The sequence below is a fragment of the Otolemur garnettii genome, unplaced genomic scaffold (genome assembly GCF_000181295.1).
Source record: "Otolemur garnettii isolate 467f Iridium unplaced genomic scaffold, OtoGar3 scaffold00081, whole genome shotgun sequence".
NCBI lineage: Eukaryota > Metazoa > Chordata > Mammalia > Primates > Galagidae > Otolemur > Otolemur garnettii.
The window spans coordinates 5,874,097-5,900,601 of record NW_003852476.1 but is presented as its reverse complement, the minus strand read 5'-3'; the positions used below and the strand labels follow the sequence as shown (position 1 = coordinate 5,900,601).

The 26,505-nt window shown below is 37.9% G+C and overlaps 2 protein-coding genes across 2 annotated transcripts in view; one reads left to right on the top strand and one right to left on the bottom strand.

Annotated features, from left to right (window-relative positions):
• SLC38A6 (solute carrier family 38 member 6) overlaps nucleotides 1-18,763 on the bottom strand; it is a 70,886-nt gene extending 52,123 nt beyond the window's left edge. The window contains exons 1-3 of the mRNA XM_003794428.3: nucleotides 18,498-18,763; nucleotides 16,957-17,087; nucleotides 14,895-14,968 (exon numbers count right to left, since the gene is read on the bottom strand). Of these exons, the coding sequence (XP_003794476.1) occupies nucleotides 14,895-14,968; nucleotides 16,957-17,087; nucleotides 18,498-18,614 (322 nt within the window). The 5' untranslated portion in view covers nucleotides 18,615-18,763. The remainder of the gene's footprint in view (nucleotides 1-14,894; nucleotides 14,969-16,956; nucleotides 17,088-18,497) is intronic.
• A 1,171-nt stretch (nucleotides 18,764-19,934) lies between these two features.
• Nucleotides 19,935-25,159, top strand: TRMT5 (tRNA methyltransferase 5). Its single transcript, XM_023515863.1, has 4 exons — nucleotides 19,935-20,588; nucleotides 22,324-22,448; nucleotides 23,977-24,628; nucleotides 24,978-25,159. The coding sequence occupies exons 1-4, from the start codon at nucleotides 20,099-20,101 to the stop codon at nucleotides 25,061-25,063; spliced, it is 1,353 nt and encodes a 450-aa protein (XP_023371631.1). The 5' UTR covers nucleotides 19,935-20,098; the 3' UTR covers nucleotides 25,064-25,159.
• The last annotated feature ends 1,346 nt before the right edge of the window (nucleotides 25,160-26,505 follow it).

Sequence of the window (26,505 nt, the reverse complement as noted above, 5' to 3'; positions counted from 1 at the left end):
CTATAATTAGCAGAGTATAAACCTTTTCATCATAAAAGAGTATTAAGTTACATTTTTATGTCACATGTTCAAGAAGCATGGTCATAGGAAAGATGAAAATTATTAAATGGCTCATAAAAGAACCAAATTATGTCCTCAGACCATCTGGCTTCACGCTTTAACTGCCGTGGCACCACCGTATAACCCTCCAGTTTGGAAAGGGCTTTACATTCTAGTGCTTATACTAAAGTGAAGCAGAGTTGTAGACACTATGGCCTGGGACAGCAATTCACATCTCCTGCTGAGTTAAAGATATGACTCATCATTTCTTGGAACCAGTTTTAATATATCCTCTCAAAATATACACGGGCTTTCTTTCATCTGCTACTTTTTTTTTTTTTATAGACAGAGTCTCACTTTGGCACCCTTGGTAGAGTGCCGTAGTGTCACAGCTCACAGCAACCTCCAGCTCTTGGGCTTAGGCAATTCTCTTGCCTGAGCTTCCTAAGTAGCTGGACTACAGGTGCCCGTCACAACACCCAGCTATTTTTTTGTTGCAGTTTGGCCGGGGCTGGGTTTTAACCCACTACCCTCGGTATATGGGGCCGGTGCCCTACTCACTGAGCCACAGGCGCCGCCTGACCTGCTACTGTATTAACAAAAAACTTCTCTACACTTTAGAGTCAAAAACCTCTAGGCATGTAAAAATAAACATGTATGGTCTTTACATGTTATAACTACAAAGTCAGAAAAAGAAATAAGTAGAATGCTGAAAACATAAGGAGATTTACTAATTAAGGACAAAAGTTTTAACTTTATTATCAGAGTTGATCAAAGAACTTGGAAACTTTTTGAATTATATAGTTCTTTTAGAAAATGTTTTTACATACATCTAAACATAGTTCAGGAGGACAATTCAGTCTTGAATTTGGGATATATAACTTAATTATGAGTATGAATTTTTATGTTTTAATAATAAAAGATTTCAACAATAATTTTCCAAGGGTAGATTTTGGATATACTTTAGAATATACAAAAAAAGCAGAATTACAACACTAAGAACTGGAATTTTTCCTTCCAATGTGAAATACTGAAATTCTTTTGTCAAATACATAATATATTCTAAAGTAAATACAATCACAAAATAACTATTTTAATCAACAAATCTTACTGTTTTTTTAAACATTCTTAGACTTAATTGATAATGTTGTAGATAAACACAATTCCTTAAATTTAATATTCTAAAGCCTTGGTATACATATTAAAGCTGAAAGTTATCTAAATACTAGCTTCTTTTTAACTTGACCTTGAGAAGGTAGTAATTTTGCTATTTATTATGGGAATCAAGTCTCTAGAGGATCTCTGATCTGTCACTGAGGTATGAGATTAAAGAAATATCATCATACATTTTTAGTATCCTTTTCATAGCACAGCTAAATGTGTTCATTTCTTTCTTAAGAAAAACTTGGTTTCAAGAATTTAAAGCAAGAGGCTTTTTAGAGTTGTTATACATATTGGAATATATCAAATATCTGCTTTGCAAATGATCTATTTTGCATTAATTAGTGACTGAGTTATCAAGACGATATTTATCAAAAAGTTTAGCTGGGGTCCGTTTTATTTTTAGGCAGTAGAAAGTAAGTATAGATTGTATATTTAGTAAACATAAAAAATAAATACCTTTACTATGAACCAAAATTGTAAGACTGAAAGATTCTAAAAAGAATTGCTATTTCAGCTATCTAAATTTAAATAAACATTTATTCTTACTTAAATCATTAAAATACAACCTTTAAAAAAAAAATATGGACAGCACCTGTGGCTCAAAGGGGTACGCTGGCCCTATATGCTGGAGGTGGCGGGTTCAAACCCAGCCCTGGCCAAAAACTGCAAAAAAATAAAATACAACCTTTACTATTCCAGAAAATATTATCAAACTAAAAGTTTAATGAAGACAGTTTTAATTGTAACTGACAATAATTAAATATGTTTTAGCAATCTGAAAGTTACCCTCTGGGGGTAATTTTTTAGTTTTCAAAAAACATATCTAAATATAGCAAACTTCAGAGGTGAGAATGAAAAAGTTAAGATTCTTAAAATGGGGACTGAGTACAGTCTCAAGTCCTAATTCCAGCTTTCCAGTCAGCATGTCCGGCTGGTCATTCAGCACCCTCCCTGTTAGCAGACTTCTTTTATGTTGCAAAAATAAGCAGTACTTCTCCATGCCTGAGACATCGTGAACAGGAATAATGGCTTCTGGATTAACACTGATGCTTTACTAAAGTAAAATGTATACATAGGGCTCGGTGCCTGTGGCTCAAGTGGCTAAGGCACCAGCCACATACACCTAAGGTGGCGGGTTCGAATCCAGCCAGGCCCGCCAAACAACAATGACGGCTGCAACCAAAAAAAAAAAAAAAATAGCCGAGCTTTGTGGCGGGCACCTGTAGTCCCAGTTACTTGAGAGGCAGAGGCAGGAGACTTGCTTGAGCCCAGGAGTTGGAGGTTGCTATGAGCTGTGATGCCATGGCACTCTACCCAGGGGGACAGCTTGAGACTCTGTCTAAAAAAAAAAAAAATGTGTACATAGTCAGCCAAATGTTTTATTTTCATATGCTCACTTTTTAATGGTCTCCTGAAGCATCTTGACATACAAACCAAAACACTTTGAAATACTTTTAAAGTTCTGTTCTGTCACTTGGGCCATTTCTCAAAGTGCCGGTAATAGTAAAAACTGGTACTGACTGTTTGAACGATGAACCTTTAAAATACTTAAAACATCTGAACCCTGGGAGCTTGTCTTAGGACATAAAACTAAAATCAAGAGACATCACTACAGGCAAAGGTACTCATCATGGTATTGTTTACAGGGGAAAAACAAAACTAATCTGTATGTTCAACAATGGGAAAGTGCTTACATAAATTGTAGTAGGTATACCTGATAGAATAGTAAGTAATCATTAAAACTATGTTTGTAATAGCAAGAAAAATGCCAATATGATTGTTAAGTCAGAAACATAAAAAGACTGGGATCAATTATACACAACGGTAATGATGATTGCTTAGTCTTCATTTTCTTCCTTCTTCAGAGGAAAGGAGTTTCACATGTTCTATACTGACTATCATGGAAGTGATAGCACTTCATTTTTGTTTTGTTTTACAGAGAATGGATTTTGCTTGAGCTATAATTGCAATGGCCCACTCATGGCTCACTGCAGTCTTGAACTCCTGGGCTCAAGAGATCCTCCCAGCTCAGCCTCCTGAGTAGCTAGGATTACACACATGTGCCACCATGCCTGGGACTAATTTTTTTTTTTTAAGTAAAGAAAGGGTCTCACTATGCTGCTCAGGCTGGTCTTAAAGCCCTGGCCTCAAGGGATCCTCCTGCCTTGACCTCCCAAAATGTTGGAATTACAGATGTGACCTGCCATGCTAACTGGAACTTTATTTTTTAAAACCATATCACTTGAATAGTTCCATTTCCTCTACCTAATATCTGATAGGTTTTATTTAAGGAGAAATTTTAATTTTCTCTGGTGTTTAATAGTTGAAGTATTGCCTGGTCTACTAATAGGGGATATAGTTTCAGCACTTTCCTATGATCAACATCTTATGAAAGATGTTTTGAGAGATACAAAAATAAGATGTGTTGATAACTCATCACATTAACAGCATATTCCTACAGATCAGGAATAATGCCAACTATGAAATTATAAAATTAATTCAGTCTTTTATAGGAATTCATACAAACAGTACTTGGCACAACCCATAAGTAAACTGAGAGTAACATTAACAATTCATTTTATGAAATTAGTTTTTGATAATTAAAAAAAACAATGCTATGTTTTAAAGGGACATAAAAGGCTATACATCTTAATCAAGTAAGGTGAGGGAAATTTCTTCTTTAATCTTTCATCAAAGCATACCCTACTGCTATTTTGGCTACATTAAGTGTTTTACCTCTACAGGAACCATTTGCAAAGCTGCTTCCCATAAAATAGTGCAATATTTCCAGCTAGTTACTCCAGTGTTCTGTCTGCTTTGCATTTTCTTCTCAATGAAATGGGGCAATTAATACATTTTGCTGATAGTACAAAGCCCAAGTTTCAGCAGCAGCAATATTAGCTTTGGGTTTGGATTGAGAACCCTAAGTTATTCAAACACAGTTCAACTCTCAGAGACTTGGCTCTTTGGAACATACCCTCATTATTTTGAAATTCTTGTCTTTCTTGCATTTTCTATCATTTCCTTTTTCTTAATAATAGTATCCATTCAGGTCATTCATTTTTTTTTAACATTCAATATGCAATCTCATTGCCATTTCTGATCTTATGTATTTAAATGTCATAAAATGTCATAAAATGTACCCACTGAACACGGCATGATTTTAGAATAAATATGCAGTTAAAGAAAACAGAATGCTAAAATACGAGGGACATTCTTTCAAGCGGCACAGAGACTGTGGTGTTGCATGCATATAGGAGCTTCGGAGATCATGGTGTTTATTTAGCTCTTCAGTGGACAAAATTTACATAGTCATATCCAAGAATGGTATGTATAGCATTTTCAACTTTTAGACTCAACGTATGGATACCACCACAAACAAATAAGATTGCAAACCAGAAAGCAAATAGTGTCAATCTTAACCATGTCAGGGTTCTGCTGACAGACTACGGGAAACCGGGAGAGGACAGTTGAAAAAGATAGGAGCACTGATACCATATAATAGGACAGAGAGTGAAAAGATACTGGCTAAAATAAAGGTTTAAATGTATTATTTAGAGTTACACTATGATCCATGAAAGAATAACTGATTCCAAACTAATGACAGTTAGAAGGAGGAAGGGGAAGGATTAGTGTACTTGAGCTAAATCTTCACTTTTTACAGTGAAGAATCACTAATCTCTTAAATCAATAAATAACAGAACACTTTTATTTAGACTTAGAAAGGCAATTATCTAAAGAATTGAAAACAAAAAACTCTTTAAATATAGCTAACTCTGGGAAGTGGAACAGAAGAAGGGAACAATGCGTGGGGAACTGCTCCAAGTCCTGCATAAGGCACATGCTCAACCATATATTGCTTTGATAAAAATAAAAAGGGAATATTAATTATAAAATATGTCTAATCCTGCAGAGACTCACACTTGTCCTTCCCTGTAGCTGAATAAAAAGTCAGCTTCTGTTCAAGAAGCACTGAATCTAGTGTCAAGGCCAAGGCAAACTTGATGAAACACTGTATGAGTGGAGCACACACAGAAGCCAGCCCAGGTTCTCAGCACTGCCCTTACTTACTGGCCCAGAGCATTCTTTGTGTGGGAGGTGCCAGTCTACACAGGGTGTTTAGCAGCTTCTCTGGTCTCTACCACTGGATGCCAACAGCACCTCACCTCATTGCTTCCTCCTTGCCCAGGTGTGAGAATCACAAAATGCCCCAGGTGGGGGTGGAGGAGAAAACAAGCCACTCATTAGTAAAAATAATGAGACCAAGACACTAATCCACTACATCAACCTACTTAATTAACAGTGGGTATATTAATTTATGTTCACTAATCCAAAGTTAAAAATGTAGTTTGGACAGCTGACTACCAAAAAGTAAATGTCTACCGTGAACTTTGAAATGGTAAATACTAACCTACTGTCTTTCACTCAGCCTCAGTTCTGTGTGCCTCTCACAGAGACAGCACCTCACCATGCTGGGTGGCATTCCTCATGACCAAAAGCAACCCATGCCCTACCTACGTATGATACCCAAACAACACCAGGAAAAAACAAAGAGCTGCTAGCTGTTTACTGACAAGTGGTACATCTGTGTTCCACATGTCATGTAGATATTGAACACTCTATTTTATAAGCTATATAAGGATTTTTTAAAAGATAATTTTAGTTATACATGATTTTTGCATTGCATATTAATTCTGTAATTCCCTTATAGATCTAATATGTCCATCTATTCCTTACCCATAGACCCAGCTCTTATTAAGTACCCTCTGTGGGTCAAACACATGGCAGAAGCTACAAAAACAATGGTCAATAGTTTGAATATACATTCAATTTTCTAGGAAGGAATACAATTACCATGTAAATGCAGGAAAGACTGTAACTTGTTTTGTTTGGAGCATTGCCAAAAGCTGTTTCCTAAATGGAAAAATCATATTTACTATGTTTTTGTTTCTCCTTTATTTTACTGTTGTAGTATCATATTATGTATAAATAGTATATTAGTTTCGTATGCCTTCTGTAAGAAATTATCACAAACTTGGTTGCTTAAAACAACAGAAACACATTGTCTCACAGTTTTGGAGGCCAGAAGTCCAAAATCAGTTCTATCAGGCCAAAGTCAAGACATGGGCATGCTGTGCTTCTGAAGGCTTTAGTTTAGAGTCTCTCCCAGCTTCTGGTGGCTCCTGCAGGCCTTGGTGTCTGGTCATATCACTCCAGTCTCTGCCTCATGGTCACACTGCCTTTTCCTTTTCTGTCCGTGATCTTCCCCATGATATATGTGACCAAATTTAGAGCCCACCAGGATAATCTCCCCCTCTCAACATCCTTAACTCAGTCACATCTGCAAAGTCCTTTTCTGGCATATAAGGTAACATTCACAAGTTCAGGTACTAGGATGTGGCTATCTCTAGGGGAGTATTTTTCAGCTCCACCACACAGGTAGGCTATGATAGCTATGGGAATCTCATTTTAGAAAATATTTCTTACAAAAAGAAGGCATTGAGAATCATTGCTCCACAGGATTTTTACTTAAAAATGTTTTGCCTTGAAAAAAGGGGCGGGGGTATAGGATGAGAGGGCCATTGTGGGCGGTACCTATAGTCCCAGCTATTTGGCAGGCTAAGGCAAGAGGAGTTTGAGGTTGCTGTGAGCTAGGCTGATACCAGGTCACTCTAAGCTGGGACAACACAGTGAGACTCTATCTCAAAAAATAAAATTAAATAAATAAAAATTTAAAAAGGAGGTGGGGACACAAAGGGCCATTTCACTCCTTCATTCCCTTATCACTAGAAATTAACATCTTTATACCAGAATGTAATCTTCTTTAGAAAGAGGAATATACGGGACTATGTTCTCTTTCTCAAAGAAAGAGACTATGTTCAGGGCTCTAGGAAGGACCAAAATTCTCCTGGAAGGAAAATACGGTGAATTCTAGCATCAACCTCGATCATTTCAATAACCTCAGTGGCTTCTTACTGCCTCAGCAGAAAACTCCAAATTCTTTAGGATTTAAACTCTCCAGTTTAATTTTCTCCTTTGTATCTTGTATACTAATAATAGTAAAATATTTTTGGTCCCCAAAATATAGGAGGTCAATATAGGAGGTCAGATAATTAAGTTTGCAAACTCATCCGAGAAAAAGTGCTTTGCAGGGTAGACTAAGTGCTGGTATCGGTGCGCAGCTTCCCCAAGGGAAGTGCTTCAAAGGTGACCATGATGACATTCACACGAGGTATGTGGCACTTTTTCTAGGAAGAACTTGTGAAATTGTCAGACTTTGCACGACAGCCCTGATGGTTATTCCAGAGCTTCAAACTTGCTCTGAAGGGTAGGCTAGGCCCTGGCAGCAGTACAGTGACTCCCCAGGGAGCGCTCTGAAGGTGCTGCAGTGATATTCAGCACAATGGGGTATGGATAGCACTTTTCCTAGGGTGAGTTCGCCACCTTAATTGTCAGACTGCGTATGTCTTTGAAGCTTTGCACAAGCTATAATATTCTTACCTGACCGCCAGACAGATTCTTTTTCTCAGTCCTCTAGGAATCCTTTCTAACCCTCACCCTCCAACTGAGGACTCCCTTCTCTGAGTTATCACTATACTTTGCATATATTTGTTACATTTATCAAACCACATTATAAATTATTTGCTTATAGGTTTGTCTCTCCTATTAGACCAGGGGCTTTTTCAGGGAATAACTGGTTCTTATTTATTTCTGTATTACTAATAGATCAAAAAGTACTAAATGAATGAACCTCTGCCCTGTGCTTCAGTTCTAAGACCTGACCACCTCTTCCTACTGTGTTCCTATCTCCATTCATAACACTATCATTAAGCCAGTGGCCCAAACCAGAAATCTGAAAGATGTATCAGACATCTGCTTCTCCCTTACTCTCCACATGTACTCAGATATCAGCTCCTCTCAACTGTAACTCTCCTCCTTACCAGATTTCTTAACCTGTTCACCTTGGCTCAATCAATATTTAATTCTTAGACTTTTGTAACATCTAGTGCTAGCTTCTATTCTGCTTAGGCACTGGTAGTGCAAATTAGAGCTAGTCTAACAAGAGAGAAAGGTGCTCCCTTCTGGCATTGGAATAAGTAAAGGGCTTCCTTCCTGAACACAATACTGAGGGCACACACAACCTGGAGAATGGACTGTGTCTTTGTGAAAAGAACTAATCCAGTCTGAAGGGGGTGCACCTGCTGCTCAGTTGATGTCCTGGGAATTCTCTTCATTTCTTTCCTACACTAGCTTCTCTACGTTTTTGCTACTATCTAACTTTGGTAAAGGATATCTGCCATTGCTCACTCAGGGTCCATGGGAAATAATTTTTTGAGATCTTGCATATATGAAAACATTGTTCAAACTTCACAGTTAAATGAGATTGGCTGGGTATAGAATTCTATATCAAAATTGTTTTCATCAAAAAATTTGAAGGTATTGTTTCATGGTCTTTTAATCTATAGTATTATTGTTCCTGGGAAGAACTTTGCAATTATGGTTCTTGATTCTTTGTATGAAAATATTTTCTTTGTTTCTTCTCTAACTTTTTAGGACTTTGTCATTATAACTGGGTTTTTGATCATTTATAATGTATCTTGGTTAAGAATTATGTTACAAATATTACATTGGACACTAGAAGGAACCCTTTTAATCTGGAAACTAATTTCTTTCAGCTATATAATTTTTTAAAATTATTCTGCTAATAATTTTCTACCATCCCATTTTACCTTTTTTCTCTTGGTAAAATTCTTACTATTTGCATATTGGACCTCCTGGACTGATCTTTTCTCTCCCATTTTCCACCTCTTTGTCTCCTATCCCCTGCTCCAGGAAATTTCCTTAACTCTTCCAACCTGATTGCTAAATTAATTTTACTTTTGACTTCCAGGAATCTTGTGTTCTTGGAACATATCCTTTTAATAATTTCTTTTTCTTGTTTCAAGAATACAATATGTAGTATCTTTTTTTGTTCTCTGAAGCTATTAGATATAGTAATTTTTAAAAACTTTTCATTTCGTCCCTGCATTATCTGTTTTTTCTTTTCTTCTCAGTTTGCTTCTTTCTTTCCTTATTTGTGTTTTCTTTAATATCTTTTATTTTTAGTGCAATTTTAGGTTCTCATCAAAAAGTACAGACAGTGCCCATAAACCTCCTGCCCCTACACAGACAGCTTCTCAACTACTGACATCCCACAACAGAGTGGCACATTTGTTACAATCTATGAGCCCACATTGACATGCCATATCTCACAAAGTCCACAGTGGACACTAGAGTTCACTTCTGGTGCTATACGTACTACAGTCCATGAGTTCTGACACGTGTATAACGACGCATATCCACTGTCCTCTGTACGCTGCCTATTCATCCCTGTCTCTTTACAACCCAGCGCATTTTATTTATTCCATAGTTTTGCCTTTTCCAGAATCTGATGCACTTAGAATCACACAGTATGTAGCCTCTTCAGATTGGTTTCTTTTTTACAGTACACATGTATGTTTAAGGTATACAACATGACGTTTTGATGTAGTGAAAGGATTACTGTATTAAGCAAATTAACACATCCATCCTCTCACATAGTTATCACTTCTTTCTTTTCCTTCTTTTCTCTCTCTCTTTCTCTTTTTTATGATAAGAACCCCTAACATCTACTTTCTTGGCAAATTCTCAGTATACAGTATTAACTATAGTCATCACGCTATACCTTAGATTCGGAGACTCATACATCCTCTGTAACACAACTTCACCTTCTGATTCGGCATCTTCCCAACCATAACCACTAGTCTGCTGCTTCTATGTGTTCAACTTAGATTCCACATGTAAGTAAGATCTCACAGTATTTTTCCTTCTTTTTCTGGCTTATTTCACTTAGCATAATGGTCTCCAGGCCCATTTACTTAGATTGGATGAGGAGAAAGTGGTGGTATAAAGATGGGGAGTTTTACAAACCTGAGATATGTCCCACACATCCCAGTGATGTCATGAAAGCAACGGGATATGAGACTAAAGTTTGTCGTTCCAGGCTAGGCACATAAATTTTAGAGTCATCATGAGGAAAAGAAAAGAGATCAGAGGAAGAGTCCCGGGGTACTCCAATGTCAGAGGCTGGGCAGACCAAGAAAACTCAGGAGAAGAAAAGAGGAGGAAGGTCCAGTGCAACAGGAAGAAAGCCAGGAGAGTGTGAAGGAAGCATTTCTCAGGCAGGAGTTATCAACTGTGTCACATGTTGCTGACTTGTCAAATAAGATGAAGACTGAGAATTGACTTCTGGATTTAGCAATATGGAGGTCAGTGCTGCAATAATTTTAGTATAGGATGTCCCAAAAGTCACCCCTCAAGTTGCCATACAGAGGGAACGGGGAAATTGTAGCTAAATGTACTCATATTTACAAAATATTCATTACAAAATTTCACAAAATATTTTCTACATGTTGGCTGCCTCTTTGTAAAACTTTGCAACAAATATGATTCATTTTTATACAATTTTCCATTTTCTCTATGTATGGCAACTTTAGGGGCAACTATGGGGATACCTGTAGAAGGAGAGGGCGCCTCCCTGGAGTGGGTTAAACCTTACATGGAAGGAGACTGGAGATATCTGGTAAAGGCAACTCTTTAAAGTTTCGCTAAGAAGACATATTGAAGGGATATGGAGACAAAGATGTTTTTACGATAAAGCAAATTATAGACTATTTGAAAAGTGAAAAAAAGAAAAATCATAGAAAGGAACAAAGGTGATAATAAATAAGAAAGAGGAGAGAGAATGGCTAGAGTGACATAGTGAGAGCAGATGAGATCACAGCACAAGAAAAGGGCTGGCCTTAGATGTAAACACACAGAGTTCATCCCAAGTAGCAGAGCACATGGGCACAGGTACGATGAGTAGGCAGAAGAGTCGGCAAGGCTTGAAGCTCTTTTATGATTGCTTCTGTTTTCTCAGTGAAACAGAAAGTGAGGATATCGGTTAAGAGGGAAATCAAGAAAAATGTGTTGAAGGTTAAACAGAAGATATGAAAAAGTTATCTCTTAGATAGCAGATGAAAGAGCTACATGAAATGAATAAGCGAATGAAGTAAAGAAGTGGACTGGGATTGTGTGACAGCATCCTGAGTCCATCAGTCACTGAATTACAGCAATACCATGTATCAGTCCCCAGGGCTGTATTTTTCTTTAGGAATATTCAAATGCATGGTTGCTTATATGAAGTAGGCAGAATTATATTTAGAATTATGGTTAGAATTTTGCCAGGAACTATAGGCGAGAGAGAGAGAGAGAGGCAAGGGAGTAATAACGGAGGACAGAACTCAACTGTATCAGAAGGAAACATGAACAAGAGAGCAGCGGACAGTGCAAAGGTGCGAGGCTCAGCCAGCCGAAGTGCTGCTGAGCATGAAGACCTGCCAGAGTCTGAACACTTGAGGGGGTGGTTAGAAAGACAGAAGACGATGGTGGGTGAAGGGGCAGTTTTGAAAATGAGATTTTGGAGAGCTTATAATTTCGGTAATGACAAAATCAATGGTTTGGCCATGGAAATAAGTAGCTGAGATATGTAGAGAATATGATCATTAGAGAAGAAGAGGTTCTGGAACTGTAAGTATTAAAAGGACTAACTACATGCACATTGAAATAATCCAGAATTATGACAGGGGTAATATTGAAGAAATTAAAAGGAAAGTAGGAGCTAAAATTTAGCTTAGAGCTAATATTTTCATAAAATGACAGCAAATGGTCTAGAAGTCTACGGATGATGATAGCAAGGAGAGCAATAGATGGTACAGATTTATAAAGTTCAAAGTTGGGGGGCTTAGGGAAAGGGAGACAGTTGAGAAGTGGAAATGAGGTGCGAACAGGGCACCTTATCCCATCACCAGACTAGTATGGGATCCATGAAAGAGAACGGGTGGCCTCCTGAGGGAGCTACAGGAAGCACTGCCCTCAGAGGAGACTTAGGTTCTCTTAGAGAAAGAAAGTGAAGGGAATGTTTAGAAAAGAATTAAGGACATGTGGGTTTTGCTGATGATTGACTGTGAGTTCCAGCCATGACAGTGGAAGGGTTTCAAGAATGGGAAAGCAGTGGAAGATAAGGTCAGAAAACAGATGAGTCTGGGAAATGAAGGATCACCTAAGATTCTTAAAGAGACTGACGTAAATTGAGATAAATGGTATAATAGCATTAATCTGATAGTCTCAAGGCAGATAATGATGGCAACTCAGCGAGTAGCAGGGATGAGGAAGTAGCAAGTAGAGCTCTGCCAAAAGCCTGCAGAGTTCTAGAATTCTCATTGCTGCCAGGTGACAAGGATGTGGAGGCCAGTGGAGGAGAGTTGTGAGTCTAGTCCAGAACATAAGAATTATTCCAGAAGACTGGCAAAGAGCCAATTGTTTTGAGATGGCCTTGTGTACAGCACCTTGGGACATTTACCCCAGTGAGCACTCATAATAAGAGGTACCATTTAGCAACAACTTGACATTTCTTATACGTGATTTTATTTCACTCTCCTAACAATCCTATGAGGGAAGTATTATCATTGCCATTTTACAGATGACAAACTAAGGCTAGAGAAAATAAGGTACTTTATATGTTACCTCAGCTCCCATGAAATGCCTTGGTAGACCCCAAATCCTCTATAAAATCCAAAATTAAAAAATTTCACATGAATAATTTTTTTACTTTTATAAAGATAAAAATTTCTCTTCCTCTTTTAGCTCCAGGCAAATAAATAAGGAAGTTATTTTGTGAAAACTTATGATTGTTTTTTCTCTGACTAATAAATTTAATCTTAAGCATAATACTCTTTTATAACAGTCCAACACACTGGGGTGGGGATTAGCTGTATGCTATTCTCTGGTCTTTTATATATGAATGTTTATGTATGAAAAAAAGAAAAGCCTACCTCCATAGAGAATTTACAGTGACTGAAGGAATTCAATCAACAGAAGACAGGTGCATCAGTGTGTGTGAAGAACCACGAGGAAGTTAGTTCAAGGACACAAGTAAGCTAAGAAACAATCAAAGAAAAAGGCAAAAGAAAGAGAAACAGATGTTTTCACTTCAAATGTCCCAGAGTCATAGAAAAGAACAAGAGACAATACCAAATCTTAAAGTTAAATATATATTATGAAAGAACTGAAAGACAAGAAAAAAATTAACATTACTTAGAAATCTCTATGAGTTGAATACTCAAATAATTCCCAAATAATTAAAATAGTTTACAATTACTAAAATTAAAATGACGTTTAGGAGACACAGTCACCATATAATTGACCAAAGTGTTAGTCTTTTAATAGAATTAATTAAAAATAATCTATTAAGATATTAAATTATCATAATTAAAAATAATTTTTTCATACAAAGAAGCAAAATTTTAAAATATTTAATTAAAATTTCAGTCAAGTTTCAGCAAGAATCATAAATACATTCATCTAAAGCTACTATTCCTGAATTGCGGACTAATATTTGCACTGTTTTCTAATACTTTCATCCGTCTGCTTATTCATCAAGCTCCACCCAGATTACACACTGGATGGCCAAAGCTCTGCTACAAGTTACAGCTGTAAGCCACGGACCCTAAACCACTTTTGTATAAGAATCCCCAAAGGACCTGACAAAAACATATTCTTGAGTCCTGCTTCAGGTTTTGGAACCAAAATCCCTAATGTTTAGAAATTCATGTGTATTAAAAGATCTAAGGGTGTTTCTGATGCAGTCCAGTTTTAGGAATACAAACACAGCAGTGGTTTTAGAACTATGTTCTGAAGAGTCTTAAAAGTCTAAAGAAATGCCTTTGGGCTTCTCTAACCTGTTTCAGTCCAGACTAATCCCACTGTTACCTATTTGTTTATCTACTCTGCTTCTGAAATTCTGAAAACCTAAGACCAGAGAGAGCAAAATGAACTCACCAATATAGGAATGAAACCCATAATTTTGACATCAAAACTAACCTAATCCACAAATAAAAGACTGTACAGATAAAAAGACCAGAATTGACAGACATAGAATATTCATTAATGAAAAATGGAAAATCATTTAAAAGCAATTATACAATTCATATACTTTTACTTAACCTAATAGAACTTATTCAATACATGACTATATTGCATAATAAAATTCCAAATGGAATAAACACATATACACACATATATTGTATTAACTGCACATACCTATGCCACTTAGGAAATCTACCTTATCCTAGACTTGCAAGTAAAAATATAAAATATATCTAAATAAATCCAAAGCTTTGCCCCTTGCCTCCTATAGTCCTCATTCTGTTGTCCCTACCTCTACCTAACAGAGGGTAGCAGGAGCAGGGAGGGTAGCAATAGATCTGGGAAGGTATTCTCCTTGAGCAAATGCTCACCCCAGGAGAAATCTGATCGGAATGAACATTGGTCTACTTCTTCCTCATAAGCACCTTTTATGAGCTCCCCTAATCTACTGTAACCCAGAAAACTGTGTTGTGTGGCAGAGGAAGACAGGTGAGAAGACTGATTTCCTCCTCCCATCCTGTCCTTGGATGTTCCCCCACAGGATTGAGTTCATTCATTCTGGCCTTGTCAAATTCTCCATTTCAATCACTCTACCTAGTAACAACATATGCCCGTTGAAAATTAGGTTTGAGACATCCAATTCTTTATGTAGATACAAACTCAAAGGACTGCTTCATCAAATGAAACGGCATATTTTTACTCACCAGTCTGAATACACATACTAAGCAGAAGATGGACTGAGTAAGAAGCCAGGAGAGCAACTATCAGCAGCAAGAAACTAAAATATAAAAGAACAAATAGTCAATCGCCCACAAAGTTTCTCTATTTTGTGGTGTCCCATTACAAAAACCAATTTCTTCACAGTTAAATGTTCACAGGGACTGTCTCTTGAGTAGCTGAACTATGTTCCTTAAGGAAACTAAGAAGATACTTTTCTACTTTTTAATATTGACCAAATATTAAATTTAAATTTAGTATTTGGTTAAATTTCATTGTACTGCTTTTAAAATAAAAAATAAACTTTATTTAAAATACAAGCAACCTTCCTCATTTTGAATTCTTATCTGCTGACTGCTGGATCAGCCATTTAATAATCTTGTAAAATTTCCCTTTTATGACTATCTTTTCCTATTTTAAGTCTAAACAGAAGTTTCAGTTATGAAATCTCACCGTCTTCTCCTTTTCTCTTCCCTTCCTCTTGCCCCTTCCAGTGATGTGGACCTCCTCCCCATAACTTCACCTGTAATATTTTCTTCTTCTTTTTTTTTTTTTTTTTACCTGTAATACTAAGGCTGTATTTGCTAGCATCTATTAAACACACACATATTCTCCAAACCAAACCAAAACAATGTAGTTAACACATTTCTAATGACACGATTTGAAAAATGTGCAAACAGTATGATGACTGGAGTCCTCTTACTAGCAGTGTGAAAAGAAATAACATGCACCATTTCCAACTTATCTCAGGAAAATACTGGCAGGACAAATTTCTAACTATTAGAGCTGGCCCCAGTGGATTGCCCCAATAGTTGAAGAAATTCTATCTCTGTGGTCCAGTTAATAAGTAGCAAAATTGAGACCTGAGAATATACTTCATTAAACTGATACCAGAGGCCTCACAAAGTAGCAATTTAGCATCACCAAAAGGGGAAGTTAATATGATTCAGTGAGCACACATTAAGCGGTATACATTTGTATGTAAGTCCCTGGTGTATAAAACATGGTTTCTCAAAAAGAAAAAAGAAACAAGTGCTCTATGTCTTGTTTAAAGTGTCTCATACAGTTTTTAAGTTTTTAAAATAATGAAAGTTTGTGAACACATGTAACAAAACCAAATCAGGTTACTTAAAAATTGGTTTGTTTATCAAAACATTTGTAATAAGAGTAAGAAACCTAAATGAGATTCTACATATTTAAAATTTTTTACTAAAATAGGTCTGTTTCAAAACAAACTTAAGTTTGTTCACTTCGTTAGCCACAGTGTTAGAGGCTAAGGCTAAGGTCCAGTTCTAAAGGATTTCACAGTTTAGCTGAAAGATTAATTTGCAAATAAATCATAACACATTATAGCAACAGAATGAACGTACTAAATCTATGAGAGCACAGAAAACCCAGGAGGGGAAAAACTAGTCTATGAGCCGAGTCTTCAAAGATGAAAAGTAGGCACAGAACACATACCTGGCCTCAGAAAGTGAAATAAGACTACTTAACAACAGAAGGAGAGGAGAAGATGGAGAAGAATGAAATGATAATGAGCTTTATTTGCCCTCACAAAATTGGTATTTTTTAGTAATCTGCATGCTGATCAGCTTAGTATAATGAATAATTCCATTCTTTTGTTTTCTTAGGAGACTCTCAACTCCCATCTGTCACCCAGGCTGGAGTGCAGTGAGGTAATCATAACTCACTGCAGCCTCCAATTCCTGGGCTCAAGCAATCTTCCCACTTGAGCCTCCCAAGTAGCTGGGTTTACAAGTACAAGCCACCATCCCTGGCTGTGAATAAGCCATTTCTTAAGATTATAAAAGAATGTGGATCAAGTCCCCATTTTTAAAAACTAGCCATACTTTAGATAAAAATCTAAACTATGCAGTATCCCTCCAAGCTCCAGACTAGCAACAATAGTAGCAAGAAAAATGTTACTGATAAAATCTCAGAAATAATTTAACTAGAAATTATATAACAGTAGCTTCTGAAACCTATCTCTTTGTTTCTCAGTGTGCTATCAAAATTTTAAAAAAAAGTATGGTAAAATGTTAAACTCACCTAAATCCAAGGATACCAGTATTAGCCATAACATATGCTAAGCCAAGGATGCCACTTCCCATGATGGCGTTCATCAAATTAAACACTGAGAAACCAAATGAAACACCTGAAGATCCCTGTCTGTGAAGTTCCTGTAAGTACACAAATTTAGTAGTGTTACTTGTTTGGATGGTGAAAGTCAAATTTTGTGAAGAAATCACTGAAAGGTTATGCAAAAACTCTGCAAACCACTAGGCTTTGTGTGACACACGAGGTGTTTAATCAGCAGTTTCCTTTCCCTTCCTTTCCACCTCCCACTAGGGCAGCTCCAGGAACCTTGAGTTTCCTGGAAAAATCATCTCCACCAGTACAGGGGCCAGGCAGGCTTCAGAAAGAGCCATGACTAAGCACGAGTCCGCAAGAGATGAAGATAGGCAGAAATGGGGTGGGGACATAGAGGTGGGGATATGGTCTCTGCTCATGTGATTACGGAAAATCCCTGAGTCAGCTTGGGACTGGGATCAACAACTGTCCAATTACTAGGACTACGAAATGAATTCCTATTTATATACTTAATGAATTAATTCTATTCAATTGTAAGGATGGTCAGGAATACCTTCCAATGATAGTAGAATAAATAAAATAAATTCACGTTGCCTGGCGAGAATATCTCTGAAAACACTTCCCGCCCCCATAGCATTAGGGAACAAAGTCCTAGACAAAGTTACGGTCCAAGGACTTGACTTAAAAGCACTGGCTTTAGGGTTAGGGGCATGCTATGCACTTTATTTATTTATTTTTTGAGACAAGGACTCGCTCTGTCACCCAGGTTGGAGTGCAGTGACTGGATCATATACCTCACTGCAGCCTTGAACTCTGGAACTCCTGGGCTTAAGCGATCATTCTGTGTGATCCTCCTGCCTCAGCTTCCTGGGTAGCTGGGACTACAGCCTCGCGCCCCCTCACATGGCTGATTTTTAATTTTTTGTAGAGAAGAGATCTTACTATGTTGCCAAGGCTGATCTCCAACTCCTGGCTTCAAACGGTCCTCCAGCCTGAGCCTCCCAAAGTGCTGGGATTACAGGCGTGAGCCACTGTACTCGGCCACTATGCACTTATTACTAGGCCACCTCCACCGGTAAGCATTTCTGGATTAAGATGTTTATAACCACCTACATGGCTGAGTCAAGAAAACAAAAATCCTGTGACTCTTGCAAAGTCCTCACAAGACCGGCAGAGGAAACAGGAAGGCGACAAAGATACTAAGAAACAGCTGTGAGTCACACCACCCTGGGGTGCTCACCCCGTCAGGTGTCCAGCCTCCGCCCAGCACGGCATCCCTTCTCTGAGCTGCACCTTCCTAGAGCCTGTGAGGCTGCTGTCACGTTCACAACTCCGCCGACCTCAGCCGAGTCTCGGCTGCTGCCTCTGGGCCCCAAGGCCCGGGGGCCGGGCTCCCGCGTCTCCGCTCTCCCGGCGCCGCGCCCCTCTCCAGGTCGCATCCCGCAGGCAAAGGCTGGGCGCCTGGGGGCAGCGCGCGGCGGCTAACGCAGCCCACTTACGTTGCTTAGCAACGGACTCAACTCTCCCGCCTCCGCCTCCGCCTCCGCGTCTTCAGGCTGCTGGACCGAGACGTACCAGCTCGGCTCCGCGCTGGTGCTCCCCCGGGACGTCTCCATGCCGCTCTGTTGCTGACTACCAGGTCCATCTGCTGGCCCCTATCCCTGCCCCGCGATCCCATCGTAAGTCGCGCCAGAGGCGGAGCCATCTGCCCGGCCTTTCCGGGTTCCCGTGGCTCGGCGGGGCGGGAAGACAGAGGGCTGCGTCGCGCTCCGGCGCGCTCCCGGCGCGGCGAGCCCTGATGACGTCGTCGGAGCCGGCCCCGCGGTCTGCGACTGGTTTCGGAGCCGTGCCGGAGCATGAGGTGAGGGATCTGGCCACCGAGCCAGCGGGACGACGCCAGGAATTGGAACGGTGCAGCGGTGAGGTGGCGGCCGCGGTGCCCTCGGCGGTTCCTAGGGGCTGAAGGTCGAGGAGGCGGTACCAGTCCGCCCGGGGTGCTCTCCGGCTCGTGCCGCCTGGGCCCAGCGACGTCGTGGGCACCCACCCGTCCACGTGTCGCGGTTAGGGCCTAGGTAGAGCCTTTTCCTATCTTGCACATAGAAAACCGAGGCTCAGGTTAAGTAATCCACCCAGGGTCACCCAGATGGTTAACTGCTAGACCCGTTTTGAACCCTAACTGTGAAGTTAAACTTAGTTGCTTTAAGGGATTCTGGAGCAGAGCCCTTTCCCATTACAATTACTTGTTTGGTATTTTAGAAAACAGTGAATACCTAATACTGTGCGCATAAACTCAGTGGAGTTGTTGTTCTCCAAATACTGAAGCCTCTATTTAAGGGCAGGACGTGTGGCAGTAAAGCATCAAAGACTAATTACTTGGCTGTATGCTAAGAACATAAAAGGCAGGCAGACTTTGCTCAGTCACTTACCACCAAGGAAACGGTGAGTGAGTGAACCTACTTCTAAACTTTAGTTTACTCATTTACAAAATAAGGATGCTATATTACAAATCTCCCAAGATAGATAATGTGTGTAAAGCATTTGGCACAACATGTAACATAAGCACCTATGGGAATATTCTAATAAGTATTTCCATTGGTTAATCATATAAATGACTATTTCATTTAGAGATGAACCTTTAACTCAAATGTCAGCCTTCTGTAGATTTTGGGTGGAAAGGTTCGTTTATTGTAAGAAGGCTGATGCATCACGAAACCCTCTATCCTGGCACCGGGTAAGTTGAAGGTGCAAATTTATTATCCACCACTAATAAAAGCCATCCTATTCTGGAAAAGACAGTATACTTTCCAAATATCACTAAAAGTTTTATGCATTTAGCAGGGTATTTGAAACAGTAGAATGTAGATTTAAATTCCCACAAACCTTGTGAGTATGTAAGTAGCTTTATGATATTTCTTAAATGAGTATTTTTTCTAGGTTCTTACGGAAGCCATTTGAATTCTCAAGACAACTTCTGAGAGTGGAAAGCTGTAGCATAACTGAATTACAATCTTTGATTCCACTAGCTTGGACATCATTGACACAGAAGCTTAGGAGAGCACCTGGTATTTCCTTACTGGATCAAAGAAAAAGATTCTCAACCATGCCAGAAATAGAAACAAATGAGAGAGACTCTGAATTGTTTTCACCCCCCTCTGATGTTCGAGGCATGACAGAGCTTGATAGAACAGCTTTTAAAAAGACAGTCACCATTCCAGTGCTTAAAGTGAAGAAAGAAATAGTCAATAAATTGATGCGATCACTTAAAAGGGTGGCACTGCAGCGCCCAGGCATAAAACGTGTGATTGAAGATCCAGAAGATGAAGAAAGTAGACTAATTATGTTGGATCCCTGTAAAATGTTTACTCATGATCCTTTTGAGAAAGCAGAACTCAGTATTTTAACACAGCTTAATGTCATACCTCAGATATCTGAATATAATTTGGAACTAACTTATGAAAACTTTAAGTCAGAAGAAATCTTGAAAGCTGTGCTTCCTGAAGGTCAAGATGTGACTTCAGGATTTAGCAGAGTTGGACACATTGCACATTTGAACCTTCGAGAACATCAGCTACCTTTCAAGCATTTAATTGGTAGGTGAGTCATAGTAATATTCACGTACTAGAAAGGAAATTACAAATTTTAATTTTAGTTTTAAATTGCCAAATTACAGATATAGGACTTTTTATCATTTATAACTTTAAGCTGAATCTTGAGCTACATACCCTCCTTTGAGGGCCATTTTGGAAAACCAAAACCCTCTTAGAGTCATACCAAGCTGGAACTATTGGTCCAGGCTTTTGTGTACACTGATATTTACGTGTAGATTAAACTCGAATCATTTGCTTTGACAGCTGCATTGAATACAGTTCTTTTTGGTACACGAGACTTACTGGGCTTTCAGAACAGTGTTTAGTACTAGCTCTCATAATTTATTGTATAGGGAAAAAAATGAAAGTTGTTTGTATGTTTTTATTGATTCAACCAACTGATCTTCTTCTATATGTCAGACACCATGCTTTGTTTTTTAGTGCTCCTAGCCTAAATTCTCCAGATTATTATTTTTTAATATATAGTAATTATATTTTCAGCTTTAAATGTAGTGCTTAGTATTTTGCATGGATAGAATTCATTTAGAACTGTGCTGTTATGCATTTCCTTTGTTTTTATTGATGAAAGGGACTGATAGTAGATTAGTGGCAACATAATAAATACTTAAACAGATCCTTATAATTATGACTTAGTGTGAAAGTCAAGTCTAGGCTTGCCTGTGAGTCTCTGCCTACCCTAACTCAAACATTCCTTGGGCATTCCTATAATCTCTCTAACAATGTGCACTCAGGTTAAAAGTAAAACATTTTCATACAACAGTAATTTAAAATCTTTCACCATAGACCTACAGGATAGCTTTTAAAAGTTTTTTAATTTCTTTCCTTATTTCAAACTAATTTCTGTTCCTTACAATTTGAGTTCAATTAAATGAAACAGAACAGGATAAGAGCAATGATTGACTACAGCTTATTAATACTATCATCTTCAAAATTAGGCATCTAATTATCAGAAAGAATTAGGACAAATTCTGGTTGTATTTCAGCATATTTGTAGGACTGAATACTAATGTACAAATAGTTATCTTCAATGCAATGAATAGCATATAGATTTTTGTAAAAATTTTTTAAGTGCTAACAAAAACTGATTGAAGGACATCAACATGTCATTTCTGTTGTATTTTCTTTGTAGCCCTTCTGCTTTGATAAGTATTTGACAAAAAGAACAATTAAGGGACATTTTATTTAGATAACACTCTAAAGAATCTTTGTTTCTTTTATTTGGAAACATTGTTTCATTGGCATAAATTTCCAAAGTGAAGGCATGTGCTTCAATCCACAGTAAAACAAACATTTGGTTTGAGGCCAATGGGGGCAGGCAGATGTTTTGCCTTTTCTGAGAGAGACCATTTGCTGCCAGGGTCCTTGTCTTTCCTTTCTTTCCCAGTTCCCTGTGGTCTGTCTACCTTTCTGTTTACTTGTATTGGAACATTTGAAAAGATTTAGAAAAACATGCACAAATATTAGGTATACCCAAACTCTTCAAAATTTCCTCTTTAAATATACCCATACATTTTTTTGTGAGTATTGGATTCTTTCAGACATTAACTTTACTAATCTGTTGAATTTTTAGAATTGCTTGCCACATCACACACACAAGGTACAGTGTTTACCTATATCCCAAAGAAAATACCGTTTGTTTGTTTCACACTTGCACTTTTAGCCAGGATTTTGCAACCAATAGGCAGTATTTGTTATTAATTTTCAGCTCTTCTTTTAGGCCAAGTTATGATTGACAAAAATCCGGGAATCACTTCAGCAGTAAATAAAATCAATAATATTGACAATACATACCGAAATTTCCAAATGGAAGTACTATCTGGAGAGGAGAACATGATGACTAAGGTATATTTTATTGTCTCCAAATACGGTATATATCAAGATTAGTGTTTAGAATCAGGATAGAAGACAAAGATTAATATTTATCACAATCAGTATTGATGAGTATGTGAGATGTGAGTACTCATATGCTATTGATAACATAGAGTCTTATGGAATTAGTTAAATTCTGGTATAATTATACAGCGAGGTACTCTATCATTAAAGATTTTTTCAGCTCGGCACTTGTGGTTCAAGTGGCTAAGGCGCCAGCCATATACACCTAAGGTGGCGGGTTCGAATCCAGCCCTGGCCCGCCAAAACAACAATGACGGCTGCAGCCGGGTGTTGTGGCAGGCGCCTGTGGTCCCAGCTACTTGGGAAGCTGAGGCAGGAGACTCGCTTGAGCCCAGGAGTTGGAGGTTGCTGTGAGCTATGATGCGACAGCACTCTACCCAGGGGGAAAGCTTGAGGCTCTGTCTCAAAAAAAAAAAAAAAAAGATTTTTCATTTACATATGTATTAAAATAAATTGCCCATGACAGGTTAAGTGACAAAAAAGGAAGTTATACAGCAGTATGTATAAAGTAGCTCTAAAGACATACGTAAGCCTTGTAGGCTATACCTGGAAAGACTTTCAGTTGGCGGAAACTTGTAGAAACATTTCCAACTCTGGAACCTTAATATGGCCAGAAGCACCTGATGCAGTTGGGAGGGTAAAAAATATGTGCTAATTTGGAATTCAGGTCTAGGAAAACAGAGATGGAGATTTATAGAACTTAGGAACTTTTCTGGCCTTTGATTCTTCATCCATAAATTAAGGGGCATAGATGATAGCTGTGATCATACTTCATGACTGCAGTTTTAGTTTTATTTTCTGTGATAGACCCAAAAGAAATGGTACAAAATCACAATTTTGAGATTTAACTTTGTGCTATATATTAAGTTTACCCATTGGGAAAAAAGGAAAATATGACAATGATTCATCCTATACATTGGCTCTAACTTTTAGGCATGAAATTTGCAAAGTTCAAGTAACTGTCTTGAAACATTGTAAAATACTTCAGAATTCAATGACATTATCTATCATGTGCGCCCCCTCCCCCTTTTACAAGCTGAAAAGCAAATAAGGAGGGAAACTTCTTAGCTATGTGGAAATGTTATCTGCTACTTAGGTTCCCACCAACAAGATATATGTGGTGTGTTGTTTCAAGTGATAGGACTTTTTTTCCTATCTGGTGAGGTAAGAGACTATAACAGTTAATTCTCCTATCTGAAAAATTCCTCATGTGATTTAGGATTGAAATGGAAAATGATTTAATTTTGAAGAGATGAATTTTCTTGTGAAACAGTCTAATGTAAGATGTTAAGTGGCCTCAGAAGTAGCATAAAAACCAGTTGTCTAATTAAAATGCCTTTAAATGCACTGTTATTTGCTTTTAATAGTAGTAAATTTCAATATGTGTGTGCTCACATGTGCACACACACCCCGATATCATTGGCTGGAATTTAGGGTCAAGGAAGGTGATTAATCGAAAGCATAATACCTTTTTTAGGTTCGAGAAAATAACTACACCTATGAATTTGATTTTTCAAAAGTCTATTGGAATCCTCGTCTTTCTACGGAACATAGCCGTATCACAGAACTTCTCAAATCTGGGGATGTCCTATTTGATGTTTTTGCTGGTGTTGGACCCTTTGCCATTCCAGTAGCAAAGAAAAACTGCACTGTATTTGCCAATGATCTCAATCCTGAATCCTATAAATGGCTGTTGCACAATTGTAAATTAAATAAAGTGGACCGAAAGGTGAAAGTCTTCAACTTGGATGGGAAAGACTTCCTCCAAGGACCAGTCAAAGAAGAGTTAATGCAGCAGCTGGGAGTGTCAAAAGAAAGAAAACACTCTGTGCACATTGTCATGAACTTGCCAGCAAAGGCCATAGAGTTTCTTAGTGCTTTCAAATCCCTTTTAGATGGGCAGCCATGCAGCAGTGAGCTCCTTCCCACAGTACACTGTTACAGCTTTTCCAAAGATGCTGATCCTGCTGAGGATGTTCGGCAGCGAGCTGGAGCTGTGTTAGGCATGTCCTTGGAGGCGTGTAGTTCAGTTCACCCAGTAAGAAATGTGGCCCCTAACAAGGAAATGCTGTGCATCACTTTCCAGATTCCTGCTTCTATACTCTACAAGAACCAGAGTATGAATCTAGGTGAGCAATTTGGGGGGAATCATATGTAAACTAAATTTTCATATAGCTTTCTTTGGGCTACATATATGTATTATTTAGTTATTTAGGTTCATGACTTCTTGCCATTCAATTGTGAATAGTTTCTCCCAACATTACAAATTTCAGTATGGTATACTGTTCAGTCTAACAAAAGCCTATTTTGTTAAAATAATAAACCTATAAAAATATTTATGTTTAACTAGTAAACCTGTAAAAATATTCATGTTTAACTAGATTAAAAATCTTAAAAATGCCTATACTGCTAGTTTTATAAAAGTATTTTGAACTGCTGAATATCTTAGTTAAAATAGGTTTTCTGGATTTGTTACAGAGAATCATGAAGATCCACCTATTAAACGACAAAGGACAGATGAAGGCTTTTCAGAAGAAAAAACACAGATTGCTTCAAACACTTAATTGGAAATTTTTTCTCCATCTCCTCACTTGCCTTTTGTATGATTATAATTTGTACGATTTAATAAAATTTTAGTATCCGGGTACTTAACTCTTGAACTCTTATATTTTGCCCTGCTGTCTTGTATGTTGAAGATTACCAAACTAAACTTTAACTTGAGAAATAAAAACAAAATCCTGAAACTCCTCCATACCTCGACTAACTGAACAGATAAAACTTCCTTGGCCAAGATGACCCCAGAGAAACCTTCTGAGTTCCTGACCATGATGAGCTGGGAGGTCAGACACACCTCATTATACCTCCTCTCTCTTTTGCAGTATAGACACAACAACTGGCCAGCACTGATGTTAAAATAGAGTTCATAAGCCTAAGGAAATGTACTCTTTGTGTCAGTAAGATACCATTTCATGAAGAAGATGTAAGGCCATGCCAGGGAAAGGTTTACTCACATACCCTTACATTTGAATAAACCATAGTCTGATTGTCACAAAGTTTTTCTTTTTCTCTAGCAGCTAAACAAGCATTGGCAGTATTAAAACAATTATGTAATAATTCATCCATAGCTGACTGACCCCCTTATTCCACAAACTATGGACAAGAGAATGATTTCAGTAAATTTGACCTGATGAGAGACCATCAGCTGTAGACTGCTTCTAGCTGGTTTACAGAGGCTATGCACTTGAATGCCTTTGTGTCGTTGCTTCACCCCCTTTTGACATCTGGGGCCCAACTGTAATACACTTAAATGTTAACACAGGATACATTACATGTAACTTATGTGCTTGCTTTTCAAACATTCATTAGGAGCCCCATCATAAATAGTTGTAGCTCCTATCACTTGGTGAATAAGTATATTTGGCCAACCGTTTCATCATAAAGATTCTACCCCAACCTCCTTCAAAGTGTGCATTTCTGGGCTTTGCCAGAGGCTATGCTTTCCGGTTTAGCAGGGCAGCCACCTTGTAGGCTACAAGCCTTTATAAGAACATCTCCTTTCTAAATTTATAAATTTGTGATTTTCAAGTGGATATTTTGAAATAAGTTTACTAAATATGTTCTTTATTATCTAAATTATATGATTATCTTATAATCTATATTTTATCTAATTTTCATTCATCTATATTTTTTCTAATTATCTAATTATAAAAAGGTGGTGGGTTAGATTTTTCCTGCAGGATATATTTGCCTACCCTAATCTAAATCTCATTTTTTATTATTTTTATAGTGATAGTTAATAGGTAGTAGTTATGTAAAATTTCTTCAACTAAGGCGAACTACAAAGTTCTATTAGTGCCTTCCTAGTTAGCATGTAATTTTCCTAAACTATTTTCCAAGAAAGATAGTATTTAAGCATATTTTATCTAATGATAATTAGAAAAAATATAGATGAATTGGTGGCAAATAGGTGAAAAAGATTCAAGGAGTAACTTTTTTTTTTTTTTTT